This window comes from Salminus brasiliensis, chromosome 9 (assembly GCF_030463535.1).
Source record: "Salminus brasiliensis chromosome 9, fSalBra1.hap2, whole genome shotgun sequence".
Taxonomy (NCBI): Eukaryota; Metazoa; Chordata; class Actinopteri; order Characiformes; family Bryconidae; genus Salminus; species Salminus brasiliensis.
This window is the reverse complement of record NC_132886.1, coordinates 29,496,855-29,515,914: the sequence shown is the minus strand read 5'-3', so window position 1 is coordinate 29,515,914 and position 19,060 is coordinate 29,496,855. Positions and strand designations below refer to the sequence as shown.

At 36.9% G+C, this 19,060-nt stretch overlaps 1 protein-coding gene and 1 gene segment (V, D, J or C); both read left to right on the top strand.

Moving 5' to 3' along the window:
• Positions 1-5,109: 5,109 nt before the first annotated feature.
• LOC140562773 (immunoglobulin kappa light chain-like) lies at positions 5,110-13,478 on the top strand (the record flags this gene model as incomplete). Its single annotated transcript, XM_072688631.1, has 7 exons — positions 5,110-5,263; positions 6,716-6,787; positions 6,869-7,174; positions 10,448-10,489; positions 12,377-12,682; positions 12,851-12,919; positions 13,144-13,478. Coding segments are annotated over 7 exons (1,098 nt in total), but the record flags the coding sequence as incomplete, so codon positions are not given.
• A 4,638-nt stretch (positions 13,479-18,116) lies between these two features.
• Positions 18,117-18,542, top strand: LOC140562772 (probable non-functional T cell receptor gamma variable 10). The segment is given in 1 exon segment: positions 18,117-18,542. A coding segment is annotated over 1 exon segment (426 nt).
• The last annotated feature ends 518 nt before the right edge of the window (positions 18,543-19,060 follow it).

The window sequence follows — 19,060 nt, the reverse complement described above, 5'->3', positions numbered from 1 at the left end:
AAAGATACTGTCAACAAATAAACAGAATGAAATTAAAAATTAATTAAAAAGTAGAAGTATTAAAAATAGCTTACTTATTTAATATCATGATTTATGAAGTACTTTTTAGTACACCATAGACATGAATAGTAGTAAAAGTAGTTAATAATGCAAAAGGTTCCAGGATTTGTAATCAGACATAACATTAAAACCACTGACAGGTGAAGTGAAGAACACTGATTATCTGGTCACAGTGGCATTTGTAGGGGTGGGACATTTTACACAGCATGTGAACAGTCAGTTCTTGAAGGCCATGTGTTAAAAGAAGGGGGACTTGCAAGCATAAGAATCTGAGCCACTCTAACAAGGACCAATCTGTGATGGCTGGACGTATGGGTCTGATCTCCAAGCTACCAAAGCACTTGCTGTTGAAAAAGTGAAACATGCTGGCTGTGTCTTGTGGAGTTTATGCCTCAGCTCTTCTGACAGCAAAAGAGAGCAGTATACACAATATTAGACAGGTGGTTTTAATGTAATGGCTGATTAGGGTACAGAGTATAAACTAGGCACCAAATGGTAACTTCTGTTGCTTTATTCAGTATATTAAGTGTTTCTGGATCAACATAAGGTTGATGTTAAAGGAATGATATACCTACGTACAGTTTTACGATTTCTCTGCCTTGAGATTTAGTCAGACATTCGGTCCTCTGGATATGATTTATAGCTTTATTTTATTCATATTGTTTACAGGTTTTATCAATTATTATGAAATGAATTACATCAGTGTCCATCATTCTATATACATCTAACATTTCACCGTTTTTTACAGCTTTTTGATAATTTTTTTTAAATCATATGTTGCTAGAGTAATCGTGGAATCATAGCAGAATCATAGTCTTTCTTCAACAAAACTCAGGCCTTTTCTTCTTGTTTTCTTTCTTGATTTTTCTACACAGACTGATCTGACGTATTTCACATGATGCTTACACATAGATCAACAGATAAAAAATAGCGAACAAATAAATGAAAACACACACACACACTATTCAACATGTACCCATTCCTCCCCCCAGATCAACATCCTGTACCCGCTCTTCTATTAGGGTTGCCATACACTTATTCTGCACTCAGTTTCAGTTAGACGCTGTTCTTTATCTGTGGCAGTAGTTTAATAATCTGATTGAGATTATGATGTGGAAAGGGCTGTGGGAGGAAAGTGTGGTGGGGTCGGTATGCAGTGCAGCTGAGCATGTTTACTGGAAAAACACACTCATACACAGCAGCTTTACCACAGTTTGCAGAGCGGATTAGCTGCAGCAGAGTGTGAGATGTTTTCTGCTCTCATTTGTGGCTGAAGTGGTTACAGACAGACAGCAAGCAGGAGATGCACCATGAGACACCATACCACCCCTACACTTGTGCATGACTTTTGCATCCCTTGGCTTCAATATGAACTAACACTCTAAAAATATCAGATCATACAGAGTCATTTTTAGACTAATTTTGGACTAATTCTCAAACAGCACAGCGTCTGTGAGGACCTGATTTTGACCATGTCAATCAATTACTAAATTCATATAATATGTAATAACAAATTAAAGTTGTTACAGCTGCAACCATTCATGTAAGAATAAACACACTATAAAATAAACACTCTATAACTAAACACTGTATAAAATAAATAAATAAAATACATTTAGAATGTATATATATATATATTACATTACAAGTTTTTATCTTTTTTTCTCTTTGTTCTAAATGTATTTTATTTATTTATTTTATACAGTGTTTAGTTATAGAGTGTTTATTTTATAGTGTGTTTATTCTTACATGAACGGTTGCAGCTGTAACAACTGTAATTTCCCTCCTGGAATCAGAATTTCGAGAATTTCTGATTCTGATTCTGATTCTGATGTGCTCCAACAGGAGGCAAGGTTCAATTCATGTGCTAATTCTTATTGATGGCAAAAGCTGCCAACAGGACATATGTAATGAAATAATTTAATGAAACTCATTAAACTGCAGAAACGAGTTGTTATAGAAAATGTAGAAAATAATGGACCTTCTGTGTGTTCAACACCCTCTGTCTCACTAGGAACACAAAGTTTTGCAATTTAGCTGAACATTATTTGTAGCTGACCCGAAGTGTTAACTGAACATCAAACAAAAGCACAATCCATGTCATACTTTTTGTAATGTAAATTTATCTGACCCTCCATGAATTTAAAGATTTAAGTCTACCCGGTTACTCATTATTTATTTAGTTAACATTAAAGTATTACACATATTTAGACACAGAAATGTCGGTAAAGTCAGAGGCGTCCGACTGGAGGAAATGTCTGGGCGTTTATCATTAAGAGACAGTGAAAGCTAGCCAGCCCACAATAAAGAAATGCCTGCAGGTGTCTCAGCTGTTGTGGAAACAAAAGAAAAATCAAAATAAATATACTGTATATTGTTTACAAAATATGGTTAACAAACAAAATGCAAGCTAGGATAAATTTCAGGATACATTTTGACTAAACTAAGTTTGTAGCTGGGTGATCGCAAATGTACTTTTGTTGAGTTGAGTTAGAATTTGAAGTTGAGCAGAAGTACATGTTTGTGTGTTTTGTATTTTTATTTATTAGTAACCTATGTATGTAAGAAAATTGTTAACTGTAAACTGAAAAAAAAACAGTATGTTGAATTCTATTTATTTTAAAATATTATTTTCTTATTTATTTATTATTAATATATATATTTTTACAGCTGACATTGGCTGCACATTTTGCTATGGGCATGTTAGAATGAAAATTTCTCTTATGTGCAAAAATAGCATAATGTGCAATGAGAAACCTTACCCATTACACCACACCTCATTCTATGCCTATATGTTAATAGCAGTGTAAACATTTCACAGATGATATATTAAACCTGTACATTTTAAACAATGCAATAATGTGTGTATACTGTTCATAAGTTTTTCACTCACCTTTACACCTGTGTTAATGTGATATGACAATAAATGTGATTTGATTTAATTTAACAAAATGGTTGAAGTACTAAGTGGTGGTGCTCTTCTCTGTGCTCTGGATGTAGTTCACATTCAAGGAAAAGCTGAAATAAAAAGAATGAAGATGATTAGGTTTAAACCTGAAAGTTGGACAGTTATTCAGACTTAGTTTATGTAGTCTCAGTTTAGCCTTCAGTCTGCCTTTACACACCTTAGTGAAAGAATGGGGAAAAGTGGTCTGAACCACAGCAGAGTAGGGTCAGCTAGTGGTGAGGCAGGCATAAAAGTCACCAACGCTGAACCAACTCAGTAACTGCAGAATTCCGAATCTCCTCTGGCATTACCATCAGAACAAAGACTGTTTGCTGGGAGCTTCATGGCAAAGGTTTTCATGCTTGAGCGGCTGCATGCAAACCTAACATCATTAAGCACAATGCCAAGCGTCGAAATGAAGTTGGTAAAAATGTGACCTAGGCCCCTTTGTTCAAGTGAAGGTAAGGTTTTATGTTTTCTTATCTCAATGGAAGGGTCATCAAACCCTGTGTCTTGATTGCAGAAATTAATCATCAATATATGATGTTTTCAATATAAAATCTAATCAACCCCAGTCCTGTGGACTGATAAAGTTTAAATAAAACATTTTGCCCACAGTGAGACAACTTTTTGGCCACTTGATGGCCCAACAGCAGTGCAGTTTATACACTGTACTGGCATCATTGAGGCAGATGAATACTACTGCCTCTTGTAATAATACTAGTGGTACAACTGCTCTTAATAAAATAAAACCTTTCACTATTAGCAGTTAACAAGCTACTGTATCAATGCTTAAATGCTTAAAATGAAGAATGTTAGGTGTTCAGTAGCCTAGCTCACAAGAGGCAGTGTAGACTTCTATAGACTTCTAAACATCAGTAGACAGACAGGCCACAGGAGTAAATATGGAGTAGCTATTCTAGTCTCTATTGTCCAGGGTAGGCTTTCTACTAGGTTTTGGAGCATCGCTGTGAGAATATGATTTTGCGTTTAGTGACATGAGTATTGAAGGTCAGGATGGTGGATTATTACCATAGACCCAACTCCCCAGCTCATCCCAGAAGTATTGGATGGAGCACCACCATTCCAGAGAACACAGTTCCACTGCTCCACAGCTCAATGCTGGGGGGCTTGATACCCCTCTATATACCCTGCTTGTGTTCTGCTCTTGGACTGTCCTGGACTGGCCCTCAACTATATTGGACTGTTCTGTACCGATCCTGGACTGTCCTAGCATGCTCAGAGCTCAAAAACACACTGTTTTATTGACTCTCATTTCTGTAATTTTAGGACTAAAAAAGGAAGAGACCAAAACACAGACCACTGGTACCCTCTAGTGTCAGTCAGAATATCTACCACCTATTATATTGCTTTAGAACTTGTGGGAGTCAATACACCATGATGGCCCACCAGTGGCGCAGTTTATACATCGGCGGAGTTGTAAGGCGGACCACTGCCAAAACCTGCAAAAGCATAAGAAAGCATGGCTGCATCAGATTACCTGCAAATGCTAGTTTATAAAAACACATCCCTTTCTGATACTACTGCCTTTTCTATTAGTACTATTAGCACTATTAATTGCTCTTAATAATACAGTATATCTCATTATTTATTTGTCTTCAATCATAAAGTAACAAATAGAACACCAAAAGTACTGGCTGTAAAGCTAGCCAATCATCAGCCCAGGAAATGACATCATTCTTTCACTGCTGAAAGATGTGTGTACCACTAGTGTTTATGAAAACACACAGAGCAGGTGTAACAGAGTGTTGTATGAGGTGTATAGTTTAAAAATGAAGATGCTTACAATCATACATGTGCTTATTATCTCTCTGAGTGTGGGTAAGTACAAAACTAACGAGAAGCCAGTACAAATTAAAAAAACAATTTTTTCACAAAAGAAAACATTACTTTACCTGATATTCAGTTCATTGTTGATCACAGAAACTGTGCTGGGGCTGACCGTGGAGCAACCTGAACTCTCCTTGTTGAAGTCAGAGGGCAAAACGGTTTTCATCAGCTGTAACGTGCCTGAGCTGGGCGCTAGCAATTATGTCCACTGGTACCAGCAGAAAGACGGAGAACCTCCCAAAAGAATCCTGTATGTCAATAATGGTGGCACTAGCAAAGTGCTTGATGCTAACTATCCAGACAGAGAGGATTTCACCATAACAGAAGGCACCTACAATTTGAAGGTGAAAACACTGAAGAAGATCCATTCAGCAGTGTATTACTGTGCTTGCTGGGACGGCCACAGTGAGAGTAAAGATTCACATCCTGTACAAAAACACCCAAAGAAGAGAGCAGAGATGGATGACAGGAAACTGCATTCAAGTTTACATAAAGAAACACTCCTCACCCTAAAAAAGTTATTGTTAATTATTATTGTTTTCCAATTCACATCACACTTCATGTTATAATATTACCTTTGTTTTATAATTTCACCTATTTCTTTACCCATTTTGCAAGGCCAATCCCTATTTATGTGAACTACCCCTATCACTAGCAAAGCAGCATTGCTAGGTAGATAGCATGGGCTAAGGAAAATGAGACGTGTCCTTATGCAAGAAAAGGTCATAGTACAGCCAAAGTAAAATGTAGAAGTGCTGGAGTTGTGTAGTGGTGAGTACCGGGAACTACTGCCACTACTGCCAATTCTACTGCTACCTCCACAATTATTACCACTACAACTACTGCCAATTCTACTGCTACCTCCACTTGAACTATTACCACTACTACATCCACTACAACTACTACCACTGCTACTACTCCCTTCACATGACCATTACCACCACCACTACAACTACCAGTGTTAATACTACCACCACTACAACTATTACCATTACTACTACTTCTACTACTACCACCTCCATAACTATTACCACCACTACTGCTGCTACTACCTCCACTACAACTATTACCACTACTACTACTGCTACTACTACCTCTACATAACCATTACCACTACTACCTCTACATAACCATTACCACCACAACTGCTGCTATACACTACAACTTTTACTACTACCTCCACTACAACTATTACCACCACTACTGCTGCTACTACCTCCACTACAACTATTACCACTACTACTACTGCTACTACTACCTCTACATAACCATTACCACAACTGCTGCTATACACTACAACTTTTACCACTACTACTACTGCTACCGCCACTTTAACTACTACTTCTACTACTACCTCCACACACACACACACATTACCACCACCACCACTACTACTACCACTGCTACTACTACCACCACTACAACTATTACCACTACTCCACAATTATGCCATACTACTACTTCTATCCCCACTACATTACCTCTACTACCTCCACTACAACCATTACCGCTTCTACTACTACTACCACCACTACTTCTGCTACTACAACCTCCACTACAACTGTTAACACTTTTACCTTTAATACTACCGCCACTAAATACATATGTGTTGTTTGATTAAAAAAAAACAAAATTGTAGGCATGTTCTGCAAATGAAATAATGCAAATCCACAAATAAACCATTTAACTCCAGTTTGTGAGGGGTAAATACTTTCCCAAGGCACTGTATAACGCATGCAATACTAGCTGCAAAGGAAATCAAGCTCCTCCTTAGGAAATGGCATTGTCTTAAAGCTGAGAAATTTCTGCAACACTAGCCTTCATGCAGACACGTGTGTAACTGAGTATTGCTCTGAGCATATATATTATTTTACAACAAAATGAAAACGCTCATCACATTATATGCTTTTCTCTTCTCTTTGAGTACAGGTATGTATCTTAAGGGGGCTCATTAAAAATCAATTAAACATTTCAAAAGAAAAAATGCTTAGTTTGAGTAAATATTCACAGAAACTGTGCTGGGACAGACCGTACAGCAAACTGAACTCTCCTGGACAAAGCCAGAGGGCAAAAGCGCTTATATCACCTGCAGAGTAACTGGACTGTCAGGTGGCAGTTATGTCCACTGGTACCAGCAGAAAGACGGTGAAGCTCTCAAAAGAATACTTTATGTCAAAAAAGACGGCAGTAGCTTTGTTCGTGATCTGAACCATCCAGACAGAGAGGACTTCTCTGTATCAACTGGCTACAATGATCTAAAAGTGCACTTACTGAGGAAGAGCCATTCTGCAGTGTATTACTGTGCCTGCTGGGTGGGCCCACAGTGAGAGTAATTATTCATATCCTGTACACAAACTCTGACTGTGTGAAATCCACAACGCTATATAGCGTATCGATGAGTACAGTTGTGCCCCACTCAAATTTTCTTTACTCAGTCATTATGCTACCAGGTACCAGGTGCCCCAACCCCTAGTGGCACTGTATACCAATTTACTAGGGGCCTCTCCGCATGTTGGGTGACCCTTCCGGGCAATGTGCATTAGCCACATGGTCGTCTTTTAGACCGCCTTAATGTTCTATAGCATTAACGTGGCCTTTGGCTATTCTGTTGTTCCTTGATGCGGCTGGTGGTGCATCATCAATAGGCTATGCTGCCCTCTGGTGGTCAGGAGGCATGTAATAGAACACAAGGTGTGAGGTATAGCCCTTTTTTCCCCTTCTCACTGATCTCTGGTCTTTCCTTTACCTTCTTCGAGTAAATGGCCACCCAGCCCGACCTGCAGGAAGATTGCCCGCTGAGGTCCCCTCTACCTGCATCTAACCAGCTGCCACCTACCAGTCCGGCCAGCGGGCCCCCCCCCAACCCCCCACCACCCATGGCTCACCCGTCTGCCTGTTTTGGTGGCCGTGCTGAAACCTAGATTAACTCGTGGCTGTCTGACACTATTAATATCACCACTTTCAACTTTCTGTTGTATCTGCTTTGTTTAAAACAGTCTGACCAGAGGAGGATGGGTCCCCCTTGTGAGTCTTGGTTCCTCCCAAGGTTTCTTCCTCCAGCTCTGAGGGAGTTTTTCCTTGCCACTGTCGCCGTTGGCTTGCTAACGGGGGTCTTTGACGCTTCATGTTATTCCTTCTTTCTTCTCTGTCTCTGTTCTTTATTAAGTACTAATTATGTAAAGCTGCTTTGTGACGACAACAGTTGTAAAAAGCGCTATACAAATAAATTTGACTTGACTTGACTCTGTCCTGAGCACATTTCACACAAAACACGTCATGCACAGTTACATGTACACAGTTCTATTTCATGCCTCCTGACCACCAGAGGGTAGCATGGCATATTAATGATGCACACCAGCCAGATGTGTCAGGTGGACAGATGCTCCCCAACAAGGTTGAATGTATTTTTAGAGGAGTGTTTGTGGACACAAACATTTGGACATATAGTGTATGTCTGAATGAGTGTACAATATGCATCTATATTTGGATAAACAAGGATTTGTTACACCGTTTTTTGTTACACTCGAGGGGGCGATGGGTGGATATCGACATAGGGTTCAAATTATAGCCAGTTAGCCAATTATTACAGTGGAACTGAAAGTTTTCCAGGCTAAAGCCTCTTATCTTTATTAGTGATCATGATTGACTACAGTTGGTTGCTTCTCTTTAAGCATTTTGGGATGTTTAGACAGATTAAATGTTAAATGTTTTATCATAACATTGATCGTGATATTTTCAATGAGTTGCCTTTTTGTCTTTCTTTGTGTTCCCTCAGTGTGCTGCTCTTTTATTATTATTTTTTCACAGGTGAGAGGTTTCTAGACCAGCCTTCATGCAAACTGACCTAAATGGTGAATTAAAGAGTGCTGTCACAATCAGATGCCTAATGCCTTTTTAAGTAAAGGTAAAAACCATGCTAAGCTTATTGAAAATTGCTTATTAAAATTCAGTAAAATAGTTCTGAAAATGTGGCTAATATTGTGTTTGACTTTGAAAACTATACTGGGACTGACAGTGGAGCAAAGTGAACACTCCTGGAAAATACCAGAGGATAAAATCGACTGCAAAGTGACTGGACTGACTACAGACAATACTGTCCACTGTAATAACTGTACTTTATCAAATCAAGATTTATAAAGTTGGCTACCACAAAAACAACTGTGATAACACTTATCGTATGGCCAAAGTTCACAGTGAGCATAACTGCATTTACTGGGTGAGAGGTATAGCCCTTTTCCCCCTCTTATCGATCTTTTGGGTGTTTCCTCTCTCTCTGTCCTTAGCCAACTTCACACCATGCACATTGCCAAGTTTGGTTCAGGTCCATGCATATTTCCAAGTCTGTTTCCTAAAATCAACACAGGGTAGAACTTATACATACCAGGTGAAATATTCATATAGCACACCTAAAATTAGACTAATACTAAACCTCTAAGGGCTGCACTGAGCTCCTTGGACTTTCCCATTATACTGGGTGTTGGTCAATCTAATTAGTGCTGTCAAACAAGCAATTGTGCAGAATCTACCAGCTGTAGTCAATCATGACCACAAACAGAAAGTTAAGTGGCCTTGGACTCTTTTTGGAACTTTCAGCACCACTGAATTTATAATCAAATTGGATGTATGCATCTGTTTATGTTTGAATGTACAATTTTGACCCTGTGTTGATTTCCAAGCCCCCTGCCCCCAAATAAAAACTATACCAAATTCGTAAAATTCCTTAAAGATGCATGCTGTACACTCAATCAGATGTTCACGATGTGTCCAAATGTTAGTGGACACCCCTTCTAATGAATGCATTTAGCTCCTTTAAGTTGCACCCATTGCACCCAAATGCACACGCACAACTTGCCTAGTGCCTGTAGGGATAAACCAGACATTAGTCATGCCTAATGCCAGGCATGGGCTAGAGGGGTAAAAAGACCCCAGCACTGAGCTGTGGAGCAGTGAAACTGTGGAACGAAGGTGCTTTACCCAATACTTCTAGAACGAGTTTGGGGATGAGTGGGGTGGTGATTACCCAACATCCTTACTTCACTAACACTCTTGTCTCTGAATGCAATCAAATCCTTACAGCAATGCTCCAAAATCAGAAAGCCTTCCCTGGACAGCTGAGACAGTTACTCCAACAAAAGCAGGATTAATTCCCTCTTTATAGCCCTTGGTTTCATCACCCTCTTTTTAACCCCTGATATTGTCCCAATACCTTTGTCCACATAGTGTATGTAGTGTATGATATCTGACTACAACTGTGTGAGTAAAATAGTTTTGAATAGAGTTTTTCATAGAAATCCTACATGATCTAAAATCATTCATTTCTTAAAGAAAAAACCTGCCAGCAGCAGCAGCAGCTCCTAGTGGTGAGATAATGACTAGTTTTTATAAGAACTTCCTAGATATTCTAATTCTACACTGAATCTCTTGTTTAACATGTTTCTGCTATATGACTAAGGACGAACTGAAATTCACATCCACTAAATTCACAACAGGCCTTCTATGAGGATGTTCTTGTTGAACCCAGAGAAACACTTACTGTATCTATAAAGACTGATACAAGTGTTTTTGTCTCAGAATGAAATACTGTGGGAGGTGTGAAAATCTTTGGATCAGGTACAAGACTTTATGTGACAGGTAAGAAATATATCTTTTCAAATTCTTTCAGACACTGTATCTATTTAAGAAACCTCCGCGCTATCGCAAGACTTTTCACATACTTAAATAAATACTGTTATTTTTAGTGTGGGTATGCCTACAAAATATTTGAATCTGGAACACGGCCAATTCTCACTGGTATGAATTCAATTCTCAATTCATTTCAGTCTTTATTAATTAACTAAGTGTTTAATATTGTATAAAGCTCTATTCAGAAACCCTTTCAATGCAAGAATCAATAGCTGACTAAGAAATGTGTTTAAATTTTCCTGAGAAATTGCTCACTTTACATTGCTTGGAATAAAAACCACTGGAATACGACTTGTGGTTCGTTACTTCTGCTTCACATCCATAACAAACATAGATGAATTACTTTGTAACCATATAAATATCCACCCGTAAGCATATGAGAATTCAAAAACCTCAACACTTTAGGCCATAGTAATCTGTATCTATAGGCTTTTTTAAATGTCACTGTAAAACTATATAACATGAGACATGTTTATAATTAAACCTAAATGCAATGTTTATCTTTTGTGAACATCATATTTTTTTGTGTTGCATTATTCAAGGTTACCCCAGCCTGTTCTCCGGAAACAGTTCAACTGAACAGCGTAAATGTGCTTAAAACCTGTTTTACATTATACTGATTGTAAATGTTAGGCAAACATTTACAGCCCAAATGTACATAGTTACTAAAAGTCAGTACCTCAGATGTATTGATGTTCTTGGAAGTCAAAAAAACAAAAAAAACATGCACCCTCAAAAACAGATCCTATCAAGTCTTCAAACATCAACACAGCAATAATTAAGTTATTCCTACACTTTCCCAAATAAACATTATTATTACTTTTTCACTTTTATATGTTTTTTTCAAAAAGCATAGTTTTCGAAATTTTAGAAAGCAATTTAAATCAGGTAATGGGTATAAAATACATGCCAATTCAGAAATCTAATGCAGAAGCCTTATTTCATCATGTAAGGTCTGTGTAAAGGACCTAAAAAATGTATTTAAAGGAAGAGGTTGGTTACATTTTGATGTCAATAAGTGATCAAGGTCGAAGGATCTCTTACAATTTATGTAAGAGATCCAAGTATACACTCTCCCCCACCTTATAAAACTGCAATTTGTAACTGTAACCTTTTTTATTTGATACCATATTTATTTACTTTTTTATTTACTTCTATTTTTATAAAACATGATATTAAATAAGAAAAGAAACATGCCATGAACAGTGCCATATATTTTGTGAATACAATATATATATATATATATATATATATATATATATATATATATATATATATATATAGTTTTTTCAAAAATATGTTCGATTACACAAACAAAAGTCATTAAGTAAGTCATTGATACATTCATAGATTGTATTACATGTAATTTGGCCAGGGATGACCAAACCCTCTGCACCAGACTGTTTACACGGTATATATGCTAACAAACTGTATAAATAAGACAATGCTGCACAGGTGACACTGCAGGCTAAATAAATAAATAACACAATGCTCTGTGTCCTTCAAGCAGCCAAACACACTAAATTGTTCAGCAGTAAAGAGAAGTCATGCAGAATGTATCACTGACAATTAAGAAACTCCATTAGAAACCTGCAGAGGGACCTGAAGAGGTATCACTGGAAACAGAGGAGTCTGAGGGATAATAAGACATCCTGATTATGATGTGAATATCTCAGATGCAAAGTGAATCAAATCCTCCTTACAAGGGTACTGAGAATGAGCTCTAAACAGCAAAGAAACGATGTAAATAAGTGATTACAGAAAATTTCTTATTAAAAACATGGTTACAAGATACAATCAATGCTTTAATGCCATGGTCATTCTGTGTTGCGACAGACAAGAAAGCAAAATCACCTGAATTGTCTGCATACCCAATATCCAACAAAGACGAAAATGGAAAGCGTACACTGCTATGTCAGGCCAGAGGCATGTTTCCAGACCTGGTGAGGTTCACATGGAAGGATCAAAACGGTAAGACGGTGGAACTGTCAGACACAGATGACCTGCTGGAGCAAAAAGACAAGGGTGAAGAGGTCAGAGTGACCAGCATGCTCATCATAGATGAACAGAAAGCAAGCTCGAGTAATTACACCTGCGTCGTTCAACACGAGGATGTAGTCAAAAACATTGCAATTCCAGCAGGTAACCCATTATTAATACATACTATGTATGATATATTATTAATTAATTATATATATATATATATATATATATATATATATATATATATATATATATATATATATAGATAGATAGATATAGATATTTGATATTTGCTAGTTTCTAAAAACTGCATAACTTTCCTCTAAGATAAAGGGCAAGCCTCTAATCCTGGCCCTGTCCAAACCTGCCCACCAAAAGAGGATGACCATAAATACGGTAAAAAAAAAAGGCCTTGCACACATAAAAATTAATGTTTACTAATGAACTATTTACGGTCAGTTTTCTGGACAATAACTATGCATAGTCTTGGACTACATTCTCCTCTCTATGGACAATCTCCATTCAGAAAGCAGTGCAGTCCAGGACTAGACTTAATCATTGTCCAGGAAACTGACCCTAAATGCAAATTTTTATAGTTTTCTGTTCTCTGTTCTCTGCAGGTTCGTTTGAGCTTGTCCGCAGGCTGTATCCGTTCAGTCTAACATACGTGTCCCTGCTAGTGAAGAACGTGCTGTATTTCGGTGCTGTGTGTGTCCTACTGTACAAAAGGAGAGAAGGAAACAGTACACCCAGTTCAGCCCCGAACTAAGACAACTGAAGAGTTTCCTATTTTTCACATGGACTTGCTTTTTTTCTTCTAATCAAGCTTGTTAAGATTTCCTCTCAACGACAGGACAGAGACAGGCAATCTTTTAAATATATAATGTGTTAAACTCATTATAAAATAAACATGCTGTACCTTTAAATTTCCTGTTATTACTTCTTTCATGACTTTCTTGGCTATAAAAAATAGAATTTAACACACTGCAAAGTGTTGTCTTTTTTCAGCTGATCATTAGTGTTTGATCTTTAGTCTAAATGGAAATGGTTTAAAATGCTCAGAGGAAAAATACAGAATTTCCATTGCTCTATTTGTATTTGCCATTGATCTGTATTTTAAACATACCAAGAAAGATGAACGGACCTATGGATGATTCCTAAATGAGCAAACAACTAAATGAGCAAACAACTCTCTCAGGAAAAATAGTACTTAACAGTGTTTTTCCTAAACCCAAGCACCACTGTGTCGATACCCTAAATTGTATGGTTCAGTACTTTTAGTCAGGAAACATGATTTAAAAATTACTTTGCTGCATTTTGTTTTTTGTATTAGTTCAGTCTTATTTTAGTTTTATTTTTCAAATCCTTATAGAACACTGAAAATAAACTTCTAATATATATATATATATATTCTCAAGTTTGAAACAATGATTAAAGCCTCCAGGCAGATAACTAAACACTGATACACTGATGTCCAGTTTATATTTGAATTTGTGTTTATTATTTGCTATTATTTGTGATATTATTGAATAAAATAAAAACAATTACAAATATGACAAATAAATCTCAATTTTAAAACAATGTAATACAGTCTGACCAAAAGCTAAATAGTCAAAATAATAACATTAATTCATTTATTTTGATATTAAGAACTTAAGAAAGTGTTTAAAACTCTCCGGTTTAATAAAATGTGTTTATTAACATCACAAACTGAGCTACATGTGAAGAATGTGAACAAACGGAAGTGTCTATTCACAGCTATTAACACATTTTAAATAACACAAATGAACAGCATATGCTTATAATACACATATAATACAACACCCCAAAAATGTTGCGCTTTAAAGATGAGATTATGATGGAAAGTGCTGTGGTCGGAAAGTGTGGTAAGGTCTGCATGTTGTGCAGCTGAGTGTGTTTACTGGAAAAAACACACTCACACAGACTGCAGCTTCACCACAGTTGCAGCGCCGATTAAGTATTAGCTGCAGAGTGTGTTCTGCATCTATTTGTGGCTGCTGTGGTTACTGACAGAGTCAGCAGATATACCAAGAGAGCCCCCCTCTAACGTCTCTAAACGGCATTTCTTTCACCTTCATTACGCATCCGGATTATTCTAATTGATTAAAAGTCACAGTACTTATATTTACATGTCTTTATATTTAGTGCTATGAGCGTCTGATATCTATCTAGGCATTAAGGATGTGTTTGTTAACAGTAAAGTACACATTCACACACACAATTCAAATAAACAAATAAAAAAATGACATTGTGGAAATGGCTAAGATCATTTGTATGTGTGATAGATTAACCATGTCAAAGTTGTCCTTATTTACAACTGCAATTTTAAATGTATTCTAATGTCAATGTTATTGCTAAAAAGTATTTCATGGTTGCCTATACTTTTTGCACAGCAGTGTATATAAATATACATCATATAAATACAGAAAATACAGAAATAAACCTAACTGTATATTATAAACCCTAATTTAAATACTATTAATGAAATACACAAAATAATGGATTAAACAGATTAACAGTTAAATAGTACATTATAAGTTCAACAACACCCCTTATTAACCCCTTAGTCAATTAAGTAAGTAAATTGAATCTGCCGATAAACAAGTAAATTCAATCTGCTGTGACAAGTGCGGGAAATGTCACAAATACTAATCAAATCTCAATGAATACATACAAAAGGCTGAAGTGTTATTCTGAGAAACCATGTGGTGAAGTTTTTCTTGGTGTTTCTGAATGAATGTTAATCAGAGATGATGCACCTGGACATCTCATGGTGGTTATTCCATAAAAAACATCCATCAATCAATGTGGTTTAACAGCTATTTGATTTTACAGTTTGTACTCCTGATCCCACAGAATGTGACAGATCAACATCTGAACTGTTATTTCATTTCACTTTATTTCAGTCTTGACTGAACCTGCTAAAACTGTTTATGAAATGAGGTGCGTTTTTCAGGCTGAAAAACAAAATCATTTTACAGTTAAGTTTCAGGTTTGAAACAAGGTTCAAACTCTCCAGGCAGATAACTTTATAAAACATAATCATATGCAATTACAGTACATTAATTGCCATTAAAGGTTGCTTGATTGTGAGAAAACTGATACACTGATGTTTATTATTTGCTAGTATGTTTGTTGTTATTACTGAATTAAATAAAAACTATTATAAATATGACAAATAAATCACATTTTTAAAACAATATAATACAGTCTGGGCAAAAGCTAAATCAGGTCTAAATGATTGAATACTAACACACTAACACTAATACTAACACTAACAAGGTACATAATAATTCGGAATCTTAATTTTAACCTGATTATAAGTGTTACATTAAATATTTTCACTTGTAATTTCTCTTTATATTAAAAACTTTAAGTGTTGAAATGTAGGTTTAATGAAACAGATCTGCTTATTGTGCTTTATTAACTGTACAAACTAAGCTACACGTGAAGAATAACCAAACAAGGAGGGGTCTATTCAAAGCTTTAACAGTGTCAACACTAAACTGAACAAATTATCAATAACAAACACTCTAAATAAATGTTTAAAAAATAATCACAATACTTGTGCATCTTTAAATACAGAGCTTAATAACTCCTCTCGTAGTGCCGCTCAACATTATAGCTTTTAATAATCGCCACAGTCTCTGAACATGTGAGACATACTGGTTAGAAACTTTCCGTGGGAAGAATAAACATGTACGAGTCTGACCAATCTTGATTAAAAGCTCAGCCTCAGCGCTCCACTTTTCTCTTTTTAGAGCTGCCATGTGAATTAACTTTCCTCTGAGTTGCGTTCTTCACCAATCGCGGCCTCTCGTCTCTACCTTGTATGTGTGACCCTAATAAATTTGCTGCAGTTAGTGTGTCTGACAGCGTGCCTGTTCCTGAAGGTTCATCAGAGTAAAACAGAAAGTAGAGTCTTAACACTTGGGCCATAACACAACACTGCTACCCTTTGGAGTCAGTTAGAGGAAGCAGTGTCTTGGTGGGTAAATGCAAAAAAGAAGGCATCCCTGACCTGAAGACTTGAACTCAAGAGACAAAACGTCCTTAAACTTAAATTGTGGAACTGAAATAAAAAAAAAGAAATGTATACTTTACATGTATAGAATAATATAATGTATATAAATGTATGCATTACAGCTGTAAGAACTTAGTAGGAAGCAATAAACCCAGGTTTTAACCCAAGTTAAAATAATTAATAAAGATGTAAATCTTCATCCTCTAGTGTGAAGTTAATATTAAACATAATATCTACAATGTCTTGTATTTCAAAAGCGATGATAAATTACAGGCAGAAACATTGCAAGTTCAACATTTCAGATGCTCCTGTTGATCCCAAATTACTTAAAATATTTATAAGAACATATTAAAGCAATATTTGGCATCTATTTTATAATATTTACATTGCAATTCTGTCTAAACTAAGTGGAGTATAAGGCCAAAATAACTCATTTTCAACTATTAGTGCTAAAATGCCAAAAGCCTAGACTCTCTAAACATCAGCGCATAAGAATGTACTTTTTAACAGAGTGGTAGTTTTCAAAAAGCCATGTAGGAACTAGAGAAGCTGTGTGGGTGTATTCACACATCTGTGTCAGCAATGGGTGCAACGTAAAGTAGCTGAATGCATTCATTAAAAGGGCTCCGCAAACATGTGGACATATGGTGTATGTGCCACACACTGTAATCCTGAAACAGAAGCACAGTAATAATGCCAAAATCAGCATGGACATATAGGTGGGACAGCCGGACCCGCCAGAAGGTGGCACAATCAACTGAGTACATCATCCCTGACCACCAGTTAATCTACAGCAAGCAGTGCTGGACCAAGGCCAGGAAGACTGTGAGGGACCACAGCCAACAAAACAATAAACCTAATCCAAAGCCATGGACAGAGCAGAATGGGCAATGGCCAGACGGGCAACAATAATGTAAAAAAAAAATTAATCCAAAAAGCTGAAAGGGAATGGATCTCAAAAACCATAGACAAAAAAACAGCCAATAAAGTGAACCTGCTCAGAACAGCCATGATAACTACCAGTGCTTCACAGCAAGTGAGTGAAAGAGTGGGAGAATAAGTGGTAAAAGTGGGCTAATGAAAACAGGTGTGAGTGATACCACCAGTGCTGGGGCATAAGCTAGGGGATGATGACCTCTGGTGGCCAGAATAAAAACCCAGTTCCCTTAACATTAATGGCTGAGGATTAATGGTTTTTCAGAGGGGAGCTGATTTCAGCACTCCCATCTTTCAGTGCAGGAGTGGCCAAACTGACAACACAGACTGGTACTGCTGCTCCACCCACAAGAAATGACATCAGCACTGTTTTATAGCAGAGATATTTTGAAGCTGATAACTTTACAAGAAAATCCAAGCTTGTGAAACACAGCATTTTAAACAAACACTCTTTTCAACAACCCAAACAAGATGTTTACTGATATGTATATTATTATTTTCTCACTGATCCAAGGTGAGTAGTATAGACACGGTAATCGTGTTATCGTACACATCATCATACAGCATCATGTAGTATAGTATAGTATAGTATGGACTAATACTCTATACTCAATGTTCATTTCAGTAGCCGTACTGGGAGTGACCGTGGTGCAGGACCAGCTCTCCTGGACGAAGCAAGAGGGCAAAAGTGTGTTTATCAGATGTAGAGTGACTGATCTGACCACTGACTACATCCACTGGTACCAACAGAAGGAAGGTGAAGCGATCACCAGAATACTCTACATCAAGAACGACGGCACTGGCCTCAACAATGCCCAGGCAAAGGACTTCACCGTGAGCGTGGACAAAACCTCGAAGCTTTACAGTCTGAAGATAGACACTCTGAAGAAGAGCCATTCTGCAGTGTATTACTGTGCCTGCTGGGCAGCAAGCCACAGTGACAGTAATTACTCACATCCTGTACAAAAACTGTTAGAGCATGCAACCCTAGGTAGGGAGCAGAAGAAGCAGAAGTGCACAATTTCCTTGCCTAAGTGAAAGTATAAATACTTGTCTTATAAATGCTCTGAAAGATGCTGAAATAGGTTATAATTAGGGCTGCACAATCTATCGTTTCAATCATAGTCATCACAATGAGTGCATTCGCAAGAGTCACATCGCAAGAAGTGTCCATTTAATGTCAAATAATTTTTATTCAATAAAAGGAAAGTTCATTGTACTTCAATTTTAGACACACTGAGTGCATTATTCTGTAGAAATCTGTAAATTGCTGTATTTCTTAATATTGCAATATATATTGCTAACCAACAAAATATCCCAATGTCAGTTTATTTCAATATCGTGCAGCCTTATTTCAAATCCTTACTCATTCATGTGTAAAAGTACATAAATGCATTAAACTAAAAGGAGCATCTAAACGCAGCTCATTTCCAGATATATAGTATAAACAGTTTTTTCACTGAACACTGAAATTCGACCATTGATAGGAAATGACTTAAAACAATAATATTACTTCCACAGCATTGGCTAGTTTAAATAACTGTCATCACTTCTCT